The 21,135-nt window shown below is 33.9% G+C and overlaps 1 protein-coding gene across 4 annotated transcripts in view; it reads left to right on the forward strand.

The window, feature by feature from the left end:
- The first annotated feature begins 14,032 nt into the window (after positions 1–14,032).
- LOC145280020 (AP-3 complex subunit delta-1-like) overlaps positions 14,033–21,135 on the forward strand; it is a 388,277-nt gene continuing 381,174 nt past the window's right edge. For 3 of the 4 annotated variants that reach the window (XM_080131662.1, XM_080131663.1, XM_080131664.1), the window contains exon 1: positions 14,066–14,514. In XM_080131662.1, the coding sequence (XP_079987788.1) occupies positions 14,380–14,514 (135 nt within the window). In that variant the 5' untranslated portion in view covers positions 14,066–14,379. Of the gene's footprint in view, positions 14,515–21,135 lie in introns of all 4 variants that reach the window. The other variant, XM_080131661.1, reaches the window with a different exon arrangement.

Raw genomic sequence — 21,135 nt, forward strand, 5'->3', positions numbered from 1 at the left:
ACAAAATAAGGGAAGAGAGAGCTACGAGGCGAAAGTAAACCCAAGATCCACTTCCTACTCTTCTTGTTTAAGTGTGAAAGTCAATCTGTGTGTATGTGTGTATGTGTGTATGTAGGCATGTGTAGGTTATACATTATTTAATCGACGTTTGTCAGCTGTATCTATGTTAGAATCTTTGGAGCTTTTTTTGAACCTGGGGGAGTAGGGGTGGCCAGATGGCCAAGGGAAGAGGACTTGCGTCCCAAGAGAAAAGTTTGGGGGTTGAAAAAGAAGAAACACAGTGGAATGAGTCAGTTCCCTGTGTGGCTTCCTGGCTGGTAAAAGAAAGAATCTAGCAGGCACTTCCGTTTATCATCTCTTGTTTTGTACTAAGTTTGCCTGAGAGATGGTCTCTGATTATGCAAGCCAGAAAGGAAGTTAAATGCTTGCACCTCAGAAATTAAGCATGAATTCAAAATCCTAATGGCGGCTATATATATATATATATATATATATATATATATATATATATATATATATACGTTTTATTTTTTATTACCGTATCTTTCTGTTAAGTTATATTATTGTTTCAGCTACCCGGCCATTTTTTTGGCCGTCTGTAGCTTCATCAGACTTTTACAGTAAAAGCATGAGGAAGCTACAGACAGCAAAAAAAAAAAAAAAAAAAAAAAAAAAAAAAAACGGCCGGGTAGATATTTGCTCTACAACAGTATTGAGTGCTTTCTTCAGTTTTTATTAATTACCATTTCTACTATATATATATATATATATATATATATATATATATATATATATATATATATATATACACACGAGGGGCGTGCAATAAGTAATGCCCCTGACCCACTTCCAGTTGTCTGATCTAGCTGAAATTGTGTATGTGCAATGATTTATATCTCTACGGGTTATGTGGCAAATTACAGCTCTGAACTAATAGTGGTTTCTGTTTTATAGGTGTTTGAACTGATTCAGGGGTGAAATGGAGCCTGTTGAATGTATTTGAAAGGACGCACACCACAGGAGACTTTTGATAAAATGAAAGAAACTTATGGTGATAATGCCCCACCATATGATCTTATAAAACGCTGGCATCGTGAATCCAAACATGGCCGGAAGTCTGTGGAAACAGCTCCCAGACCTGGTCGCCCCCCTTTTGCCATCGATGAGGCATCTGTCCATCAAGTTGAGGCTGCTATTTTGGAAGATCAGCACATTACTATTCGCCAAATAGCCCAAGATGTTAAGATTAGTACAGGGTATGTGGAAACTATCATTCATGACCATTTGCATATGCATAAGATGTCTGCTAGATGGATTCCCAGGTTGCTCACACCATTCCAGAAGCGAGAATGTGTTGAGTGCTCGAGGATGAATTTGGAGATGTGCCAAGAAGATGAGACAAAGTTTTTCAAAAGGCTGATTACACAGGATGAAACCTGGGTCCATCACTATGATCCAGAGACCAAAGCCCAGTCAATGCAGTGGAAGCACTTGACTCACCACCTCCAAAGAAGGCAAGGGTGCATCCCTCTGCTGGCAAGGTCATGCTCAGTCTTCTGGGACCAGGACGGAGTAGTGATGACAGATTTCCTGGCAAAGGGTACCACAATTACAGGAGTCTATTATGCTTCACTTTTGAGGAAATTAAAGGAAGTTATCAAAATCAAGAGGCTGGGCAAGATCAGCAAAGGTACCCTCCTCCTGCAGGACAACGCTCCGATCCACAACTCTCATGTCGCCAGATCAGAAGCACGGGCATGTGTTTATGAAATCCTTCCCCATCCTCCCTACTCTCCTGACCTCGCACCCTTTGACTTTCATCTCTTCCCAGCCATGAAGTTGTTTTTGAAAGGAAAGCGTTTCCCAGATGATGCAACCTTGACATACATCCATGACAGGTGTTGCTTTCTTAGAGTTTCACACCGTCAATATCTGCAATAGAGAGATGAAACTTTAAAGACATAAATGCATAAGTTCAGTCATCAAAACAATGCAATTTACAATCCCCTTTAATCCATTTGGATAGAAAAAATAGGAAGCATTACTTTAGGAATGCTTGTTATATATATATATATATATATATATATATATATATATATATATATATATATATATATATAATGGGTAAATACAGGCCAATTAACATGATGATTAAAAAAATAAAAAATGAAAACAAAGGTTAGCTAACCAGGTTTCATTTCTTGCTCAACAGAGCTAAATCGAAAAGAAAAAAAAGAATAGAAAATAAGCGGGGAAAAAATTTACAAAGAAATCAAATTAAGTCCTAAGAGATTTTCTTTTTGCTTGCAAAGAGTCTCAAGGATTTGATAAAAATATTTCCAAGAATTTTTACATGAAATGATCATAATCGTGTCAGCACTGAAATTCATCATTTTCCCACTTATTTTTCATTCTTTTTTTTCTTCCCCGCCATATTCATGACTATTTTTTTTAAATGGTAATTTTCCTCGATTTAACTCTGTTGAGGGAGGAATGAAACCTGGTTAGCTAACGTTTATTTTTTATTTTTTAATCATTATGTTAATTGGTCTGTATTTAGCCATAATTAAATATATATATATATATATATATATATATATATATATATATATATATACTAGCAGGACTATATATATATATATATATATATATATATATATATATATATATATATATATATATATATATATATACTAGCAGGACTCATATTCCGGCATTGCCCAGTCGAAATATGACACAAAACCAGAACAACTATGGTGACCCTTTCCCTGTGAACTAAATAATCTTTGATTATCTAGTGCATTATCATATGTGAGCTAAAAAAATACAGATAGATGGCAGCGGTTGCTAATGGTAGTCATTCTCGGCTCAAGAAAATTGTGGGCACTAGTAGCAGTAATCAAAATGAAAATATCTGGCTTCCTCTATCTTGCATTGTCTGGCAATGACTGTTAACAGAATCTACTGGCTATCATTGTTGATAGTGATGGTTATTGGCGATCAATGTTGTCTTAGGGCAGTCATTTGCTTTTACAACCATCAGTTGGTACATGACGGTCAATATCGATCCCTGTCATCCATTTGTGGGTACTGTCATCCAATGGTGGTTATATGTGTCATCTGTGGTACACGTAACTGAAGGATAGTGATCTTATTAGATGGTTACTGTCAGTTGATGGCACTGGCGGGCATTGAGGGGCACTGGTGGGCATGTTAAGTTATTGCTATATTGAGGTGATAATTTTTGTGCACTGGCTGCCTTAACAACTGTTTGTCACAGTCGTCAAGTATTTTTTTTTTTTTTTTGTTACACAGTGATCACCACTTATCAAGGCCCGGAAGCCACTCACGGAAAAGGGTTATTGCAAGTACATTACGTTAGTGTGGAGATTTGATGAAGTGTTTACTTAAGGGGGCGGTTCATTAGGAATCTGTTAACATTGGACTTGAAGACATCCAAGTTGTAGTCCGGTGGGAAGCAGGCAGACAGAACAGAGTTCCACAGGCGTGCAGTTCTAAGAAAGAAGCTTTGTTCATGGAATCCGCGTTTTGATTTAGGCACAGATATAGAGTGGGGGAAATTTTTCACAGTGGATTCAGCTAGACGGGTGTTTTTCGTGAAAGATTGATGAAGGGGGGACCAGAGATTGGAGTTCAGACGAGCACCTGCCATGGAAATAACGATAAAACAAGGATAGGCTTGCAACGTCTCTTCTGTGGGAGAGAGGTTGCAGGGTAGAGAAAAGGGCATCCTTTGTGAATGGTGGCTATGGTTGAGGTATTGCTCGCTACATTGTTGTAGGTGTTATCTTGCAACATGCTTGTTAGTATGAAGAATATGAAGCATGTCATATTTTACATATAATGTTCAAGTAAACTTATACTGTATATGGTAGGTATTGTTTAATTAATTGTTAGGTGCGGCCCATGTTAAGACTATGGCAATAAATAATAACGTTAATATTTCAGTACACTCTGTATTCTGCATAAGTACCCATATGTAAAAAGATAAAGCGATCCGGTATGTTTATTCATGTACAACTTGTAAAGGTAAAAGAAAAACTATTATTCATATTTGTTTTTGTAAATATTTCTTAATACTACTCCTCTTTTACTTCTCAACATCCCATGTTTGGTATTCACGACCAAACCTTAAGTAGTCCACCTTGTGACGTGGTAGCAGGTGAGGAATTTGTTTACGCTTTTTATTTACGATGCCTTTTTGTAATAAATGCCATCTGATGGTTACTGAACAGCAGTCAGCACCTGTGATTGCCTTAATTTGACTGGAAGAAACTCCCCTGTCTTTCACAACAACTCCTCTTATTCTCCTACTCAATGCAGGAGAAATTGTTTGAAAGCTAATTTCCGTAATTCTTTAGAAAGTTAGAAATCATAGTTTTACTGTGATTTACCTTAGTTGCGATCGCCCGCTGTGACAAACCTTGTTTATGGAGATCTAGAAGTCAAGCACGTTCAGCTTCTGTAAGTTTGCATGCTTTAGGCATGGTGACACCTTTACACAGTGATTGCTTATCTGTAACTGAACTAAAAAAACAATTTATACCCCTGGTCTTATAATTTTGATCAAGTGTAAAATCCCTCATTTTATAAAAATGTAAATTTCTGAATTAAATGTTTGGAATGCAACTTCCCCCCCCCCCCATAATCTTTTAGTAACCTTAATCTATTGGTAACCTTAAGTGGTAGAGGTTTAAAATCTATCCTTAAGAAAAAAAGTTTTTGGTCCCCCGACAAAAGGAGGGTGGACCTGTAAATTCATCCTTGTCCATTCGTCTGTCTGCACTTTTATTAATAACTATACCTTGGAATTTTTAAAAAGATTTTGCACAAACATTAAACATGATATGAGTAAAAAAGTAACAGAACCGATTTTCCAGCAAAACTCTGGTGCTCCCAACCCCCTAGCAGTGCCTTTCGATTTAAAATGGCTAAAATTGACACTTTTGTAATTATTAAAAAAAATTCATGTCTTGGATTTTTATAAAACTTTCTGAAAAGTTGTAACTAACTAATTTCTATATAATTTTGTTTGTCTATACTTCACAATAACTCTTGGGTGTGCCCCAGGGGCTCCTTTAGGGCTAATAAAAACACTCCACTTTTGGGACTATTTTACCATATTTGTCCAAATTTTTCTGTGTATGTCTATTTAGCAGTTTTACATGGTGCCGAACTCAAATTTAAATATGTTAAGGCCTTGGGGACTTTGGGGCTTAATGGTGGTGGGGGGGGGGACAAATGATGGATATAGTCATTTCTTTTTTGCGTGCTGCAGAACTCCAATTTACATATGTTAAGGCCTAAAACTGCACCGTTTGTTCATTTTCACCAGGATTTGACGTCCCCTGGGGACTTTTTGGGCTAAATGGGGTAGGGGTCAAATGTTGAACTTAATCATATTTTTTATGTCTCGTTCACTGTGCACTCACGGGGAACCCTGCATGCTCCACTTGTTTATTTTTTTTAAGATTTTCATGCGGTCTTAAACTTTTGATCAGGAGCGTATTTATTCATGATATTTGGTTTAGTTTGATTGTTTTGTATAGGAAAATTGTTACATTTATTTATTTATTTTGACTTTGCAGGACATGATTGAATTTTGCAAAGGAAAGGAAAAATAAAATAACAATAACATCAATGTTTGGTGCATTTTAGGTCAGGAATTCGGTATCTTCAGGCAGTCGGATATGGTAGCACTAGTAAAACTAGAATATCAGATATTCATCGACTTAGCAAAGTTTTATTAGCTGCTGTGGGGAGTGGACTGGAATGAATTTAAGAATTTTGCAAGGAGATTGTTAAAAAACCACAACCGTTTTCTAACTTGTATGAACGGTTCCATTGTCTGCATCAGTAACTCTGATGTTGTCTTTGAGTACACCACATTTAGATAAGGAAAAATGATTTAAAAAAATGTAAAACTAGCAATAATATGAAGATTATTATCACCAAAACAAAGTTCAGTTCTCACACATGTAAATGTATGCATATGTTTATCTTCCTCCCACGGGGGTGGGGAGGGTGGGAGATATGATAGATGGTCGGGAAAGTGAGATGTGAAAAGCTAGTGCTCTGCAAGAAGAACACTCTAGCATTCTCCATTAGGGGTGCCTCAGGCAATTAGCAATGAACTAATCCCTTCTAAAAAGGTGAGAAGGCAAAATCTGGGCAGGTGTATCCTCTAGAACTGCACACAACAAAAGCTATGCCTCAGTCAACAGGGGGAAAAGCCATCTCAACAATGGTTTGAAGCTTTGGTTCTGAAGAAATTTCCCTCCCTTAGCAATGAATATTCCTGCTCTTTTTCTGATGGAAGCAAAGGTTTGTATGTGCATGAACTGCCTTCAGGGTGCTTCTGGCACAATGTAGTTAGGCCAACATCAACCAAGAAAACTGGAAAAGCATGCATTTAAATTCATATAGGCCAGCTCAGGTGATCCAATAAGGTGGCAGAAATTGGGTTATCTGTTGGCCAATACACTGGGGGTTCCAATGGACAAAGGAGACAATCACTAATATAAATTCTGATAACAAAGACTCGATTTAGAAAAATATGTAAACAGGATTAAAGAGAAGGAAGACTTTACTGAGATGTTCTACAAAAAAAAAATAAAAAAAAATAAAATAAATAAATAAATAAAAACGAAATAAACTTACGTGATAACAATCGAATAAAGAGTATTTTATGATATTTATTAGTATTTTTTTACATTTAAAAAAAAAAGATTAAAAAAATGTTACATCTACAAAAATCCTAACATGAAGGAGATTCTAAAAAGTTATCGTAGAACACGTTAAATAATCTACATTTAATGTAAATGATGATTTTAGTACGTATTATTTAGAGTCATTAAACTACTGTTCTCATCTTGAGTATTATTTGCACAAAGTATTCGGTTGATGCAACCTCCGACCTTCTTCAGGTGTATCTTTTTGAACGAGAGCATGACTGCCCCTGTGGATTAAATAAAGGGTTACGTTCACAATTCCTGTTTTGCGAGTATTTTAATGGTGGATGCTCCGATGAACTACAAGCCCTTGTCCCCCCTTGATAGAAAGACACTCAACAAATCCGAAAAGCAGCAAAATCCCACCCCTACACAGTAGAAAACCCTAGATGTAAGAAAGCCTTTTACTCTAATAGTTTCTTCCCTAGTACTAGTATAGGACTGCTAGACTTTGGAATCCCCTTCTGGATCCCTGCTTCTCTGACTGTACTGACATGCAAAAGTTTAAGTGTAATGTAAACAGACATCTTGCTGTTCAACTCCCTACATAGTACCCCTGCAAATTATGTCCCAGATAGTAGCCTCCTACATCAAAGTGGCACTGTGCCTTGTTTGGAGTGAAAATGCAATAAAAAAAAGAAAAACAGTTCCATACAGATCATCGAGTTTGGCAGAAAGATTTCCGTATTCGACAAAAGACTTGAAGAAGATTACATCGGCTGAAACGTTGTGAGAATAACACTCAAGGTGAGAACAGTGTTCCAAATGATACAAATAATACAAATAACCAATCTTCATCTGAAAATTTTGAAACAGATGTTTTAGTATGTATTATTTTTTAGTATGTATTATTTTTTAGTATGTATTATTTTTTAGTATGTATTATGTTTTAGTATGTATTATTTTTTAGTATGTATTATTTTTTAGTATGTATTATTTTTTAGTATGTATTATGTTTTAGTATGTATTATTTTTTAGTATGTATTATTTTTTAGTATGTATTATGTTTTAGTATGTATTATGTTTTAGTATGTATTATTTTTTAGTATGTATTATTTTTTAGCATGTATTATTTTTTAGTATGTATTATTTTTTAGTATGTATTATGTTTTAGTATGTATTATTTTTTAGTATGTATTATGTTTTAGTATGTATTATTTTTTAGTATGTATTATGTTTTAGTATGTATTATGTTTTAGTATATATTATTTTTTAGTATGTATTATTTTTTAGTATGTATTATTTTTTAGTATGTATTATTTTTTAGTATATATTATTTTTTAGTATGTATTATTTTTTAGTATGTATTATGTTTTAGTATGTATTATGTTTTAGTATGTATTATTTTTTAGTATGTATTATGTTTTAGTATGTATTATGTTTTAGTATGTATTATTTTTTAGTATGTATTATTTTTTAGTATGTATTATTTTTTAGTATGTATTATTTTTTAGTATGTATTATGTTTTAGTATGTATTATGTTTTAGTATGTATTATTTTTTAGTATGTATTATTTTTTAGTATGTATTATTTTTTAGTATGTATTATGTTTTAGTATGTATTATTTTTTAGTATGTATTATGTTTTAGTATGTATTATTTTTTAGTATGTATTATTTTTTAGTATGTATTATGTTTTAGTATGTATTATGTTTTAGTATGTATCATTTTTTAGTATGTATTATGTTTTAGTATGTATTATTTTTTAGTATGTATTATTTTTTAGTATGTATTATGTTTTAGTATGTATTATGTTTTAGTATGTATTATTTTTTAGTATGTATTATGTTTTAGTATGTATTATTTTTTAGTATGTATTATTTTTTAGAATGTATTATGCGGACAAAGAGATTTGCCACAGTGGTTAAAGTACTTAAAAAAAAAAATCAATTGTAAAGTGATATTCTCCTGAAGGTTGAAGGTTCAATCTTCAGTGTGGGTTGTAGAAAATGCAATTGTGAATTACCTATGGCTGATGGAACAAGAACATGCTACCCCCGTGAAGTAAATAAATAGCTCCATTCGACATTCCGTCCAGATTTCCGAGTTCAACAGAAACATTCCCGAGTTTGACAAGATACACCTGAAGAAGGTCAGAGGTTATGTTGACCGAAAAGTTGTGAAAATAACATTCAAGATTAGAACAGTAATCTGAAGATTCCAAATAATATAAATAACCAATCCTCATCTAAAAAAATTCAGAAATGTAAGATGTTTTAATATGTTTCTATTAATGGGGAATTATTTTAAAATGATGATTCCCCCCCCCCCCGCCCTAGATTTTTTTTTCTTTTTGACTTAAAGCTATTGTCCGTTTTTATGAAAGATGGTATTCTCGGATGTATTGTACGTATGGACACACACACACACACACACACACACACACACACACACACACACACACACACACACACACACACACACTGTCATGTTAACACACCAAATCCTATTGGTGTATTTTTGTTTGTCCATCGGTGTGAATCCAGATATTCTTTCCCTGCTAACAAACTCACTTGGACACCGATGTTTAATATAAAAAAATTATTTAAAAAGACAGTTACTTGAAGACTTGAATACATGAGAGAGAGAGAGAGAGAGAGAGAGAGAGAGAGAGAGAGAGAGAGAGAGAGAGAGGGAGAGAGAGAGAGAAAGAAAGAAACAAATAGACAAATAATTTGTATGTGCTACTTCCCCCTCCTCCCCATTTATAGACAGCACCCAAACATGTCTTCACTGCTTGAAGTCTCGCCAGCCAAAGAGGTTGAAAAACATTGCTTGGAAATCACATGGTTTCCCGATTTCCGTCAGCTGTCACCTGTAACATTTTAATTCAAACACGGCACTCACTATGCAATATATGATTATTAGTGTGAACACTGATGAAGCATTTATTCATTTTTTTTATGGTGTACACTAGTTAGTTAATAAATGTATAATTGGTCCACCCAGCCATACTGGACATCTTTCTCCTTTGAAATCTTGTCAGTTAAAGGTGACAAAAAAGACCTGGATGAAAATCACATGGTTCCACAGACTCCCGCTAGAGTGATTTATGACTTTTAAGGTGTCACTTAAGCTCTTTTACCCAAACACGGCCCTCCTTATGTAACATCGTTAGTATCACTAAAGTTAAGCAATGTTGAGTTTAGTTAGTACTAAATGGGTGACCATCTGTGAATACAGAGCACTGTATGTGGGAGGTTGGCGACACCTCTCTGCAACAACTAAGATATCATCCATATAATGTCTACCATCCTCAATGAATAGAAATGGCAAATAAATAGAAAAATTAAAAGCTAACTGAACTCCCGTCTAAAAAGTAAACTAAGTGGGTTTTTTTTTGTTGCTTTTTAAGTAATTTTTGGTCTGTGTGAAACAGTGGCATGTATGGGGGAGGAGGGGGGCATCCAAAATAAGAAACATCTGATCATAGCTCTATCTCTACTTTAAAATCCACTTTGTGTGTGTGCGATTGACAGAAAAAAAAACCTGGAGTGACTTATTATAACATAGTGTGGGCGTGCGTATGCAAATGCATACAAAATGACGTCACTGGTGGGGAAAAATAAAGACTTTAAAAAGCTGATCACGTTAGAGACGGTAATAACGTTCAAGATCATGTTAGAGGCATGGATGACATTTGAGAACACGTTCGAGAAGATGATAATGCGAAAGACGTCACAGCAGTAATAAGAGAATGAGGAAATAAATTTCGTCGTACAGCAAAAAAAAAAAAAAAGTAAGTGGAAGGTCTTTGCTAATCTTTGTGTGCTTTGTGACTGAGGCTACGTGTTGGGTCCCGGACAACATTACATTATGACTTTTAAGATGTCACTCAAACTCTTCTATCCAAACACGGCCCTCCTTATACTATGGCGTGACCTCCTCAGGGAGCGATACCGCTCCCCATTTGGGAGATTGAGACCTCCTAAAACACTAAGTAAGGCCGGGTAATTATACTAATATTATCTGTGAAGCATGATTGGATGCCTGGGCAGTGGCGGGTAACCTTTCTGAAAGAATGAATTTATTGTGCTTTTGTAAAACAGACATATATTCGATTGCTTGAGAAAAATGACAAGAGATGTCATTTGGAAAGCTATAACGAAAACTTGGCTTAGTGAAATACCTGGCTTCTGAGTACAAGAGATCAAAGTATCAACCTTTCGGGGCGTGTGAGTGAATTTGAGTTCTGATCCCAGATTTGCAAGCCTTGCAGGTTTCCCCAACCAACCCTTTCTCTTGGAATATAAGCAAATGTCCGGGCCAAAAATTGACAGATCGGAGCTAGATCTCGAGGCAAGAACACTCACTCCAGAGAATGCCACCCACCTCTCCTTTTTCCATCACAGCCTCCCTCATGGAGAACGAAGAATAAGCTTGCGGACTGTTTTCTGGTGTAAACGCACTGAACAATTGTATATATGTAAACAGCTGTAAATTTGTGAATTAACTTTTAGTAGACTAGCAACCCCTGTGTTTGTTTTCTTTTGATCTGTATGAGGAGCTAATTAATTTTCAGTGGACACCGGCATTGGGAACTGAAAACAAGGCCTGCGACGTGGAAGAATCTTGTAAAGAACTCCCGGAGAGGACGATCATGGTCATTACAGTTTTGACAGGATCAGAGGCCACATCTGCTGACCTGCAGCAGGAGTGCTTACAATGTAACATCGTTAGTGTCGCTAAAGTTAAGCAATGCTGAGTCTAATAATTGCTAGATGGGTGACTATCTGTGAATACGGAGCACTGAATGTGGAAGGTTGGCGTCACCTCTCGGCACCAACTAACGTTGTCAAAATTACATTACAGACTGACAAATGCAGAATATGTATAGAAAAAAAACAACAACAGCTCACTGAATCCCCGTCTAAAAAGTAAAATAAGTGATTTTTTTTTTTTTTTTTTTTTTAAAGTAATTTTTAGTCTGTGTGAAGCAGTGGCATGTATGAGAGTGGGGGTGGGGAATAGGAAACATTCTGATCATAGCTCTATCTCTAAATATACATAAAAGGCACTGTGTGTGTGTGTGTGTGTGTGTGTGTGTGTGTGTGTGTGTGTGTGTTTGTTCCTTATGGGCTCCGAAACGGCTGGGCTGATTTTTTTGAAATTTCACACAAATGTATGTTATGTGTCTGGAAGTGTTCTTGGGTGTGTTTTCTATCGAAATGCCACTGATAAGTATAAAAAATTGATAATTGAGCACAATTGCAGCATGATACTTGACTTTTGCATTTTAAGCTTCAATTCAAGTCATTATATAAAATAATTTGATGAAATCAACCCGTAGGTTCTCTACAGTGCAATGTAAACTGCAATGTATTGCGGACTAAATAACTGCAGGCAACGCAAGCATGTGAAGCTCTTCCTCCCGATACACCACAGTGGGTTCTCGATTAGAATAGATAATCAATCGATTTGATTAAAAAAAAAAAAAATTGGGCGATTTCACTTATTTCGATGACAATAAAAGTATTAAAAGTGTGGATCATTTGTTTATCTTCATTCAATCCCGGGCAACGTCGGGTCTCCTTGCTAGTTCATTATAATTCCCAGTACTAGGACATACTTAACTCTTTGGAGCATGCAAAGAGTTGGCCCCCGGATATCACTAGGGTACCAGGTACCACATACCGCTGGTCACCAGCGGCGCTGGTGTGAAAACTAAATTAGTTCAATTGACTAAAGAAATATACATATTTAACTTTTTTGAAAATAAAACTGCCCCCCCTCCCCATGTTCATTTTATCCACCGTTCTCGGTCCTCGCATGATATGCTTTAACACCTCGAGTGGCTTTTAACCTTTATGAATGGTGATTTATTTACTATTTTATAAAATTCGTTAATCATAGTCACGATTTTTGTTTAGCGCACTCGCACTGACTGTCTCTTCATAAATTACTTTTGTCGTGCGTTATGTGATATTAGTGTATTCTTGGTCATAAAATATTAAACTTAAGCATTAAAAATAAAAACCGGTTGCTTATAAAGAGATAAAAATAAAAATCAAGTGATAACAAAATCGTAGTTAAATAGTTTTTATTTTAATAATATTTTGAAAAAAATGTATTAAAATAATAGTGAGTCAGCAGACTTGGCATATGCCATATGGAACTATTCAGATTCAGAGAGAGAGAGAGAGAGAGAAAGAGAGAGAGAGAGAGAGAGAGAGAGAGAGAGAGAGAGAGAGAGAGAGAGAGAGAGAGAGATGGACTGAGATCCGAGACTTGGAAAAGAAGCGAGATAAAAACTGCGAAAAAAAAAAGCAAAAAAAAAAACCCCAAAAATAAGCAGACAAAAAAAAAAAAAAAAAAAAAAAAATCCGATAAAAAAAAAGAAAAGAAAAGGAAAATCCAAACAGTTGTGTATATGTTAACGTGCATTATTTGCCGTTCTGATAATAACGGACTTGCACAGCTGTGTGATATTACAGAGCGTGGTAATAATGTGATTTTTTTAGAAAAAAACAAAAAACAAAACAAAACAAAAAACAAAAAAATATTTCTTTTCTGTCCATCAAACAACAATATTGCCAACAAAACAACAACAATCTTTCGAAAATGTACGCAACTCTTTTGCTAAAATAGTTTATTTGATTTTTTACTTTCTTTCTTTATTTTTTCTTTTCTTTTTTGTTAAATTCGTTAACTTATTTATTATTATTATTATTATTATTATTATTATTATTATTATTATTATTATTATTATTATTATTATTTGCTTCAAATTTTGTTGTCAAAATAGGTACAAAGTAAAAGCGTCTGAGAAGCAGGGTTAGATACGGCGTCAATCTAAAGTAAGAAATAAAGCCCGCGACCCCTAGGAGGGGTGGGGGTGGGCGCTCTGACTGAATGCAAAATTTGCCGTTATTAGATACATCCGTATTCCCCGATAGGAGCGCTGCTGCTTAAGGTGATAAAATAAACCCCTTCATTCCTGTATAAGGAGATAATGCTTGGGAGGATGGCCTTTTAGTTTAGGGCTGGACTGAACCATACTCCCCCCCATCCCCACGCGATCCTCCAGTGCGAGGGCTTCTGTGCTAGTTAAGGCGGCTGGCTACGTTCTGTTTTAAGAATCTAATAAAAAATAAATAAAAAAGTCTACAGTTAAGAGATGAAAAGAAGTGGTCATACTAAAAAAAGAAAGAAAAGGAAAATAAAAGAAAAAAGAGTTAGGGGAGGATGGGGAAGGAGGGAGATAAGGACAGAGTGAAAAACGAGAGAGGGTGGGGGATGGCGAAAGCGAGAGAGGGGTAGATAGAGAGCGAAAATAAAGAAGGGCATTTGCTCGCTCAACGGCACACGCACACACACGAAAAAGAGGTTTGTCATTTTTGTTGCGTGTTAGAAGTTGCACAGCGAGTGAGAAAAACAAAAACAAAAAGAAAAAGAAAAAGAAAAAAAGAAAAGAAAAACGAAAGAGAAAAGAAAAAAGAAAAGAAAAAAAACAATAAGGAAAAAGAAAAAAAAAGAAAAAAAAGAATAAAAAAAAGAAAAGAAAAAAGAAAAGTCTGGACAAATCTAAACAAACGTCGTGCGAAAAATTGGAGTATTTTTTTTCTTTTTTTTAAATCGCATGGAAAATACTGAAGTTAAAGAAATATAAATCTAAAACAACACGAGGATGTATACGAATATTGAAAAGGATAAGAAAAACGAGAAAAAGAGTTTGGAATTTTTGGGGAAACTAAAGTCGCTATCACCCTCATCACTAAAAATTTCAAACGTTTACTCCAGTCACCATCAAAAGTTTGCTAAGGTAAGTAAAAAAATTTTTTCGAAAAACTTAAAAAAATTAATTTTAATCTTAATTTATAAAATATCTTTTATGCAGAACCGCATTTGCAATTTTCCAAATAAAAATAAATGAAAATATACTAACAATACTAATACAGTGTACTTCTTAAGTGTACGCCGCGTGCATATGTGTGTATGGTGTGTGTATACAATTCAGCTGAGTATACCATTTATGTGTTTAGACATTTCAGTCTCATGTGTTGTGTGTGTGTGTGTGTGTGTGTGTGTGTGTGTACGCATGCGCGTGTATGTGTTTGCCTATGTGTATGCGTACAGTCCATCTGAGAATACCTTTTATATTTAGATATGTGATATACCATGTGTTTAGTAAACACTGTTTACACCAGATGTATATGCGTGTATGTGTGTGTGCATGTGTAAACAATACATCTGAGTATACCATTTGTGTTAAAAATGCCACTTGCAAGTGTTTACCTTTAGTGTGTGTGTGTGTGTGTGTGTGTGTGTGTGTGTCTGTGTCTGTGTCTGTGTCTGTGTCTGTGTGTCGGTGTGTCTGTGTGTGTGCATATGTTTTTGTGTGTATATACGTACAATACATCCAAGAATACCATTTATGTGTTTAGATGCGAGTGTTATTTCTTTATACAACTAGTGTCTGTGTGTGTGTGTGCGTGTTTGTGTGTGTGTGCTGTAGTATACAATACACCTGGGTATACCAACCAGTGGTCCAACAACCCACATGTTTAGATATGTAAGTGAAATATCATGTGTTTACATTGACACGAGAGTGTGTTCGTTTATGCGTACCTACATAGTTGAACAATTGAGCATACCATTTACGTGTTTAGAGCAGCGTTCTATGTTTTGTGTGAATGTGTGTGCGTGTGTGTGTGTGTGTGTGTGTGTGTGTGTGCGCGCGTGTGTGTACAATCTTTCCGTGAGAATAGAGATTAACATATTGTGTACTTCCATTCAAATGTCAACCAATTAAAATGTATGTTCTGTGATTGTTACCGTTTGTAGAGTGGATAAATGTATTCAATTTATCTTCTTTTGTAAAATTAGAAAGCATGTGTTTCTAAAATAACTAAAACAATGTGTACATTCTCTCTCTATCCCTCTTTCTTTATTTCTCTCTCTCTCTCTCTCTCTATCCCTCTCTATCTCTCTCTCTCTCTTTTATCGATTGGTTTCCTAGATGTAAAGCCAATGAAACGCATGATTATTTTATTAAAGAGTGCTCAATACAGGACAGAGCTGGTATATAGTCTGTTTATTATACAAATATTATTGGTTACATAGGGTTTTTTTTTTTTTACACAGAAATCACCACTTATCAAGGCCAGGAGGACACTCGAGGCTAAGGGTTAATGGGTATGCATTAGTCAATGTGATTATAGCGTAGTAAACATAAGTGCATACATGTTTCAGTTGAGTCCCAATTCAGGGACAACACTTCATCAGACCACAAAAGAATTGAATTCTATTTTAGTCTGATGAAGTGTTGCCCCTGAATTGGGACTCCACTGAAACATGTATGCACATATGTAACTAATAATGTTTGTATAATAAACAGAAGAGAAAGAAAATTAAAACTGTAAGTTGAAGTTTACAATCAAAATTTATTGTTCGACTGAATACTCCAAAAAACAATTTACAAAGTCCTTATTCCGCAGAGTTTCAAAGAATGCTATTCTTGTTATTCTTCTCATCAGAGGACATAAAAGAAATCAGAAAATTATATTTGTAGCAATGCTAGAATTTGCTAGTTAAGGCATTAAGTGATAAACCGCAATTTATTGTTGTTATAAATTGCCAAATAAAAAAGTGAAAAAATGTTGGATATGTAAAAAATATATATAAAAACAAACCGTGCATAATATTTCAGCTTGCATGAAAATCTTCTCAAGTTAATCCGAAATGCAAAATAGTTCTTTAGAGAGAATGGATTCCAAAATAAATCCAGATGGACGATGTATATAATCCGATTGGAAAGTTTTCAAAACAGCTGAAATAATGAAAAATTTTTTTTCAGACAGTGCAGTAGCCCAAAGAGAAGTCTGTCCCAAGTCAAATGGGACCTTTTCTAATCAAGCCGATGATAAAGGATCTCATACTGGTTTTCTCTCTTTTTACTATTAGGTCCAATTTGACTGGGGACAGACTTCTCTTTGGGCTACTGCACTGCCCGGAAAAAATAATTTTCATTATTTCTTTATGTCCTCCGATGAGAATAATAATAAAATAGCATTCTTTGAAACTCCGCGGAATAAGAACTTCGTAAAAATTGTTTTTTGGAGTATTCAGTCGAACAATAAATTTTGATTGTAAAGTTCAGCTTACAGTTTTAATTTTCTTTCTCTTATAATAAGCTCTACTCTCTATTGCGTATTGAGCTTTTTTAATTCGGTTGGGATTAAATTTTCTATATATAAATACTGTTATTTATATTAGATTGAAGTTTACCATTGCGTATATCAGGTAAACACTACATCCCTTTGTTTTCATTAATATATATAATATATAATAATAATAATAATAATAATAATAATAATAATAATAATAATATATATATATATATTATTATAATTATATATATATATATATATATACAAGTTAGAAAAGCATTTCATCCAAGGCATGAAAATTGTTAAACAAAATGTTTTTACTATAGGCTTTAAAAATAAAGGTACAAGATTCAATTTGAAATTTATTTATCTTCAAAGTGCACTTTTATAAATTTTACAAAGTAAGGTATAAAAATTTAATTTGAATTGAATCAAAAAATTACCTTGGATTTATTTTATGTAATGTACATTCTGTTGCACTTTAAAAAATATCATTGAAAATTTGATATCTTTATCATTAATTGTTAGATGAAAGATAATGTTTTTAAATTGCAGGTCTGAATATTCTCTCTGTTTCAGTTTGTATTTCTCCTCACACCACAACTCATTTTTTGCAACTCCTTGTTTGTAATACAGGTCTGAATAATGAGAAAATGTGAATGTTTTTTAACAAAAACTTTAAAATAACTTGTTTGGATTAAATTTTTAAAAACTTCTTTCAGAATAGAAAATCTTTACAATTTAATAGGGAACATATTTCATATAGTTTTCATTAATAAATATTCAGTACATAACGAGAAAATAGAGATGAAAAGTTCAAAAGGACTGTATAATTGGTTATGGTCAATAGTAGTCCTCGCCAGCGAAAGTCTTTGTTATTGTTATTCTATTATTATTATTATTATTTAAAACATTTTGTGTCCTGCTCTTTCGCGCGAGGACTAATATATACTAGTATACGCTACAGACGGCCAAAAAACGGCCGTGTAGCCGAAACAATAATGTAACTTAACAGAAAGATACGGTAATAAAAAATAAAACGTATATATATGTATATATATATATATATATATATATATATATATATATATATATATATATATATATATATATATATATACTAGCAAGCCGCCAGGCATTGCCTGATCGTAAATACACTTAAATATGATATTTTGATTAATGCAGATTTCGTATTTATTATTATATTATATTGGACCCAATATATAGTAATAATTTAAAAAGTTTAAAAAATAAATAAATAACTCGTGTGCAACTACCGAGATTCGAAACCAAAACGTTTAGTTTATGATTTACTTTTTCCTTTGACGTTAATGCTTGATCTATGAAGACATGTTTGCTGCCAGATTAAAAATTGAAATATGAACCAGTAACTATTACATTACGCATGCATATTCGTAATGCCGTCGTTTGACCTTCACCTGGCAAATTCCATTTTTTTTAAATTTTCAAACTTTTGCACCGATGTTCCTGGGCTAAAACCCAAATATTAAGTTTTACATAGGTTAGAATATCCTATATATTAAGTTTCATGTCTGTAGACCCAAAACTGATAAAGGAGTTTGGTAGTCCAAATTTTTTAAAGAAATATATATATATATATATATATATACGCATAGATAAATATATATAGAGGTTTATATGCAAATAAACTTTTTATGCAAATATTACGCAAGTATAATTCATGTAGAGTATCTGCACGAATATAATTACACGTAATAGTTAATTAAAGATGATCATCCCATAAAAACAAAAACAAAAACTAATAGAGAATTAATTAAAATGAATGTTTAAAGGATATCCAAATTAGCTAGATCTTTTGCTAGTGAATGCAATTCCACGACCATATATAACAAAGTTGTATTTCCTTTGTAAATAAAAAGAAAAAAAGGCTTGCCTTTTTCTTTCTTGGCCTTCAGGCAAGTTGTTTTTATACGTCAATAAAAAATATTTTAAACGATTGGGTTTTAAGTAGGACGTCCCCCAGTACGAAAGGGTGAATGCGGTATTATGGTGAAACAGAATGCTAGCAAAGAGAACCTTTTGTTTAGTTCTACAGTGATAAGGATGACCAACGACCCCCCCCCCCTTTTTTGAGTTGACATTGTGCCTAAATCTTTTGTTCATGTTCGTATTTTAACCTAAATAAAAGATTTGATACCTCAAAGTGTAGTATCTGTTCTGACGCCACACTAAGTTAATTGGTCCTTGATCAATGGAGGGGAAACTATTACTATTTTTGGGTACTGTCAGAGTGCTCCATTTTTGCCCTTGTTTTAGGGGAGCTGGTTTTCACCTACATTAAAACCGACCTTGTGTCATATTTGATTTCGCGGAGAAGCAAATAAATACATAAATAAATAGAACAAAGGGGTTTTAATATAAATATCAATACACAAAAAAACCCAAAATTTATAGGAGTATAGATGGATATATTATATGTATTGGATTTTTTATTTGATTGGGATTAATATCTTAATATATAAATATTTATATTAGGTTGAAGTTTACATTTGCTTGTATCGGGTAAACATTTCATTCCCATTGCTTTGATGAAGCGATGCTCTTTGTGTAAATAAATTGAACTTAACACATTGTTAATTCACTGCCAGCATAGCAGCAGCCGTATAGCGCAATGGTTAGAAGCTCTGACTATCGTTTGGGCGATCGGGTTTCGATCCTGGCTTGAGGTAGTTGCTTGTCTAGCTGCACTGATGAGCTGCGATACAGCGAAACAGTACTGTGTGTGGATGACTATATGTATGTATGTATGTATATATATATATATATGTATATATATATATATATATATATATATATATATGTTCCCAATCGACAGTCTTATTATTGGTATTGGCGGTGTCATTAGTATGATAAATATTATAAGAATTATTATTATTAGGATTGTTAGGGGGATTAATATTAGTTTTGATATAATAACAGTCATGATGTATGGTATCCAGGTGTGTACGTGGATATCTGTGTTTGAGGGTCCATGCATTGATATAACTGCGTATGTAGGTAGAGATGTAAACATGTTATAACTGTATGTGAGCATTATATGTCTATGTATGTGTATATGTGTGTGCGTATGTGTATATAGGCGCGGGTGTATCAAGGTGTGGGTGTATATACGTGTATTTATATATATGTATGCGTGAGGAGTTTGATAACTTTCGGCGTTTTATTTTTGGTTTGTTTGTTGGTTTTTATTTTGTTTTGTTTTATTTTTGTTTTGTTTTGTTTTATTTATTTATTTAATTTATTTTAATTTTATTCCTGTGTCGATATAGTTATGGCCTGTTTTCAGTGCGTGTGTGTATGTGTGACTGTGAATGTGTGTGAGTAAAATACAACGCTCCTGAGTATAGATATAAGCGTATGTTTGACTTCTAGTGTGTGTGTGTGTGTGTGTGTGTGTGTGGATTGAACGGAACCGGCCAGTACTCAATGCCCATGAGAATGTTTTTAATTTAGAGACCGCAAGACAAAAATACTACATTCTCAAGCACCTTATGCCATAAAAACCAAAAGATGGGATAGATGAACTGAAAAAAAGGTAATATAAAGAAAAAAAGAAAAAAAAGGGAAATAAAAAAGATGTTTATTATCTTCAAAGACCTCACTTGTCCTCTCCCTGCTCATAACCCCCACCCATGTTACATTCTAACTTTGTAAACAAAATAAGAAAATGTTTTTGTTTGAAATATCAGTTCTCGACGATAATTCTTGACCTGAAGACGTAATCCCCCAACGCGGGTGATTACAGAAACATGTATGCACATATGTAGCCATCAATGTTTGTATAAATAAATTTCATATATATATATATATATATATATATATATATATATATATATATGTTTAGAGGTATAGAATTTATATATAGTTTAAAAAAAAATAATAGGCGGAAGTTTCTCGAGAGCTCTTTCGGCTATCATCTCGTCAGGAGAAAATCGATAGCAACCTAAATAATATTGTGTCGAAAAATAATGAGTTCTAATGGGGAACTTATTAAATGTGCCAAAAGTACGGGGACACTAATTAAATTTATTTAGGTTTAAAAACGATTAAAATATTGGCATAACGAGGGAGAAAAAAAAAAAAAAAGCGGGAGAAAAAATTCAAAGTTCCCCAAAGAGAAACAATGCGTTTGATGTTTCTTTTTGCCGGCACAAAGAAGGTTGGCGCACCGCAATAGAGACGGCCTCCAAAATCTTTAAATGGTTTTTGGAGTCCGCTCTATGTAGCACCTC

Source organism: Euprymna scolopes, chromosome 7 (assembly GCF_053919585.1).
Source record: "Euprymna scolopes isolate OS-2025 chromosome 7, ASM5391958v1, whole genome shotgun sequence".
Lineage (NCBI taxonomy): Eukaryota > Metazoa > Mollusca > Cephalopoda > Sepiida > Sepiolidae > Euprymna > Euprymna scolopes.